At 36.5% G+C, this 4766-nt stretch overlaps 1 protein-coding gene across 1 annotated transcript in view; it reads right to left on the bottom strand.

Moving 5' to 3' along the window:
• Positions 1–3622, bottom strand: part of LOC116672597 (importin-4) — a gene marked incomplete in the record, with an annotated part of 17713 nt that extends 14091 nt beyond the window's left edge. Inside the window, 1 exon segment of the mRNA XM_032504514.1 lies at positions 3224–3622. Within this exon segment, the coding sequence (XP_032360405.1) occupies positions 3224–3289 (66 nt within the window).
• Positions 3623–4766: the final 1144 nt, after the last annotated feature.

Here is a 4766-nt window from a genome sequence, read left to right on the forward strand (position 1 = left end):
ATCGTCTTATATATAAAGAGAAACCAATGATGTAGCCGCCGGGTATAAAGGGAGGGCTGGGCCATCCCACCAGGTTGTACAGGTCACAATGATGAGTGTGAAAGGATGCATTAGTAGCAAAACTATGGCAAGCCATTTTAACATTTAAAAGCTAGACTGGATATGTGTTGCAGATATCTTTAATTCAGTTTTGCCTAGTCAAAAAGACATTTTGGATATCCGCAAATACTTTCTTCCTATCCTCAATTGTATTTCAGATATCCAAAAGACTCTTCCTAGACAAATTACATCACGTTTGCCATTCATTTGTTGGTTTATCATTCCAGATATCTACATTCAGTTGCAGATATCACTATGTCATTTACGGAATTCGAAACTGAGTTGTAAGATCTGTATTCCAGTTCGAGATATCACATGTGATACTGACTAGTCTATGGCAAGCCCTTTTAACATTTAAAAGCTAAGTTCGCTATCCGGAAAACATTGTAGATAAGCAATAACGTCTTATGACTAGTCGTAATTACTTTCGGATAGTTGCAATTGCATTCAAGATATCTGTATCGTGATTGTGACTAGTCAAAACGACAGATAGAGATATCTGTAATTCAGTTTTTACTAGGCAAAACTGAATTAACAGAATCTACAATCGTCATTGAAACGTTAATCAACGCGTCACATCTTAAATGACAATTGCAGATATCTGTAATTCGTTTTGACTAGGCAAATGAAAGTAGATATCTCAAACGTCATTATGACTAGTGCAATTACTGGGCTGCCGTTGCTCTATTTTGATACGTGATTTCCCCTCCCCGCCATATAAAAAGAATGGTAGATTAGTAGAAGTTAATTTCCTTATTTCAGAGAACGAAGAAGAAAGAGTCATGGCGTTGCTTTAATAAAAAAAAGAAAAAAAAAAAAATGGGCATGCAATTGAACAGCCCTCACAGGGGGATTTGTGGAGAGAGGACTCTCTATTGAAAACTGAAACAAATCTCGGAAGATTGAACATATGCGGAAAGTAACTGAATCCTCATTTCTTGTGCCAGCTCCTGTCTTGCACAGGCTGCAGCATTAAAAAGACGATTAAAAACGCCTTCGCCCTCTGGCTGCTCCGACATGGTGCTAATGTGCTAATTACACAACTAACAGGTGCTAGCTATGTGATTTGATGATTTGAACAATGCGCTCTGCTCCCGCCTGTGGGATGCGGGCCCAATCTGCATAAAGATATCTGCAACGTCATTTTGCCTAGTCAAAACTCTAATTCAAGATATCTGTAATTACATTTTGACTAGGCAGAATGAAAGTTAAAGATATCTCAAATTTCAGATATCTCTAATTAAAATTTATTTCAAGATATCTATATCTTGAAAATAGATATCTACTATTAAATTACGAATATCCCTAACTCCAGTTACAGATATCTACAACGTCATTTCGCCTAGTCAAAACCTAATTTAAGATATCTGAAAAGGACCATATAGATATCTTGAATTGAGTTGAATTAAAGATATCTTGAACTGGAGTTATGACTAGTCAGTATCACATTGTAGATATCTCAAACTGGAATTACAGATATCTACAACTCAGTTGTGAATATCCGTAATTCACATAGTGGATATCTGCAACTGAATTGTAGATATCTGGAATGATAAACCACATACAAATGAATGGCAAACGTGATGTAATTTGTCCTAGGAAGAATGTCTTTGTGGATATCTGAAATTACAATTGTGGATAGGAAATGTATTTGCGGATATCCAATGTCTTTTTTGACTAGGCAAACGTAATTAAAGTATCTGCAACACATATCCAGTCTGCTTTTAAATGTTAAAATGGCTTGCCATACTAGTCTTAACTCCAGTTCAAGATATCTTTAATTCAACTCAATTCAGATATCTATATGGTCCTTTTCAGATATCTTAAATTAAGTTTTGACTAGGCGAAAAGACCTTGTAGATATCTGTTACGGAATTATGACTAGTCAAAATTATGTTGTAGATATCTCAAACTGGAGTTAGGATATTCGTAATTTAATAGTAGATATCATTTTCAAGATATATATCTTGAAATAAATTTTAATTAGAGATATCTGAAATTTGAGATATCTTTAACTTTCATTCTGCCTAGTCAAAATGTAATTACAGATATCTTGAATTAGAGTTTTGACTAGGCAAAATGACGTTGCAGATATCTTTATGCAGATTGGGCCCGCATCCCACAGGCGGGAGCAGAGCGCGTTGTTCAAATCATCAAATCACATAGCTAGCACCTGTTAGTTGTGTAATTAGCACATTAGCACCATGTCGGAGCAGCCAGAGGGCGAAGGCATTTTTAATCGTCTTTTTAATGCTGCAGCCCGTGCAAGACAGGAGCTGGCACCAAGAAATGAGGATTCAGCGTTACTTTCCGCATATGTTCAATTCTTCCGAGATTTCTTTCACAGTTTTCAATAGAACGACGTTCTCTCTCTCCACAAATCCCCTCTGTGAGGGCTCGTTCAATTGCATGCCATTTTCTGTTTTGTTTTTTTTAAATTTTATTAAAGCCACTCTTTCTTCTTCCGTTCTCAGAAATAAGGAAATTAACTTCTACTTAATCTACCACTTCTTTGATTATGGCGGGGAGGGGAAATCACGGATCTAAAATAGAGCAACGGCATGCCCAGTAATTTGCACTAGTCATAATGACGTTTGAGATATCTTTAACTTTCATTTTGCCTAGTCAAAACTGAATTACAGATATCTGCAATTGTCATTTAAGATGTGTGACGCGTTGATTAACGTTTTCAATGACGTCATTGTAGATATCTGTTGTTTTGACTAGTCACAATTACGTTACAGATATCTTGAATGACAATTCCAACTATCCGAAATGTAATTATGACTAGTCATAAAGACGTTATTGATATCTACAATGTTAATTCCGGATAGTCGAACTTAGCTTTTAAATGTTAAAATGGCTTGCCATAGTAAAACGAATGGCTGAATGATAGATTGTGTCAAGTTTTTTTAGGGCTGTGTTTGGTCATGACCAACTGACAGTCAGCGAGCCATTTATTCCCAGACGTTTATTCCGCTAGCTTAACGTTACTTCGACAACCGTTAATTAACGTCGTTAACTGCTAGTTTTCAAACTTGTCGTCTATTTAACAAACTAGCTAGCTAGCTAGTAACGTTGCTAAATGCTAACTTAAAAAAGTTATTTGTGGCTTTAACGTTACCTGCTGAATGGCAGCATTATCAGGCTGTGTCAGCTGTAAAAGAATTCGCTCGAGTTCCTCGGTCATCTTGACAGCTCAGAGCTAACGTTGCCGCCTTTAGTTAACCTGTTGTGACCGTTAGCGGTAATATTTCTAATTAACCGGTTTAGATAAACGAGTTGTCCTTCTGTGTTGTCAACGGTGTCCCAAGTATGTTACAGCTGTCAAATATGTAAAGAGAGCCTCCCTGGGCTGGTCTTATCGCTAGCTATACCGAGTTTGTTGTAAAAAAAAAAAAAAATCTTTTTAAAAATGTCGGATACGTGTGAAGCTATCAAGCCGAAAAGTAGAGTCTAACAAATTCGAACCCCATGGCTAGGTCTGGTCCGTTTAGACTTCAACTGCCAGCACGCGGAGCAGGACAGGTGTCAGGATGTGAGTTGAGTTAAAGGGACCTGCTGTTATCAGTGTGCATTCAGTCTGACACAATTGAGTTACTTGTACATAGACCTATTTTAGTATTATACTAAATGGTATGCTACTTTATACTTTTACTTTACTACATTTAAAAGATATTGTACTTTTTATTCCAGTATATTACTCTCACAGCAATATTTAATCACTTTGCAGACTTAACATACAAAACATACAGTACACTCAAATACAAGTTGATTAGATATACCTAGCTAAAAATGATGCAGTCTAATACAACTGCCCTGAAAGCATACCTTCATGAAAATTAAATGATATAATCATTTTTAGAACTTTTTAGAGAGGTGTTTATTTCCAAAAGATGTTTTTTATTCCTCTTTTTAATCAACTTTAGCATGGGTGTGTAAACTTGTCCAAATTAAAGCTAATAAAAAATGATCTTTTCTAATGTGAACCAGTCTTTGTTAAACCTTAATGCTTTACAAACACCAAAGCAAGTAAGCTGTGACTAACGTTACTCTTCTGAAGTGATTTGGAGGGAAATTAGGTAGATACGCTGGTTGAGTAGCATGACACCATTGTATTCATATAATAATCAATCCAGGCTAACGTGCTTGACAGTGACTCATGTTGCTTCCTCTAAATGTCAGGTTGTGGTCGACTTGCAGGGCCAGCTCGTTAGTTTGATAAATGGATCAGACCTGCACGTCACGCGCACCAGCAACACACTCTGTGTATTCAAGAACAATTACATCAGTGGAAATGACGTTTAATTCTATTAATATAAAAGAGACTTCAGATACAGTATTAGGGACCACTAAGGTCTATATAAAAGAGACTTCAGATACAGTTTAGGGACCACTAGGGTCTATATAAAGAGACTTCAGATACAGATTAGGGACCACTAAGGTCTATATAAAGAGACTTCAGATACAGTATTAGGGACCACTAAGGTCTATAAAAGACGACTTCAGATACAGTATTAGGACCACTAAGGTCAATAAAAGAGACTTCAATACAGTATTAGGGACCACTAAGGTCTATATAAAAGAGACTTCAGATACAGTATTAGGGACCACTAAGGTCTATATAAAAGAGACTTCAGATACAGTATTAGGGACCACTAGGCTAT

Source organism: Etheostoma spectabile, chromosome 22 (genome assembly GCF_008692095.1).
Source record: "Etheostoma spectabile isolate EspeVRDwgs_2016 chromosome 22, UIUC_Espe_1.0, whole genome shotgun sequence".
Classification (NCBI taxonomy): Eukaryota; Metazoa; Chordata; class Actinopteri; order Perciformes; family Percidae; genus Etheostoma; species Etheostoma spectabile.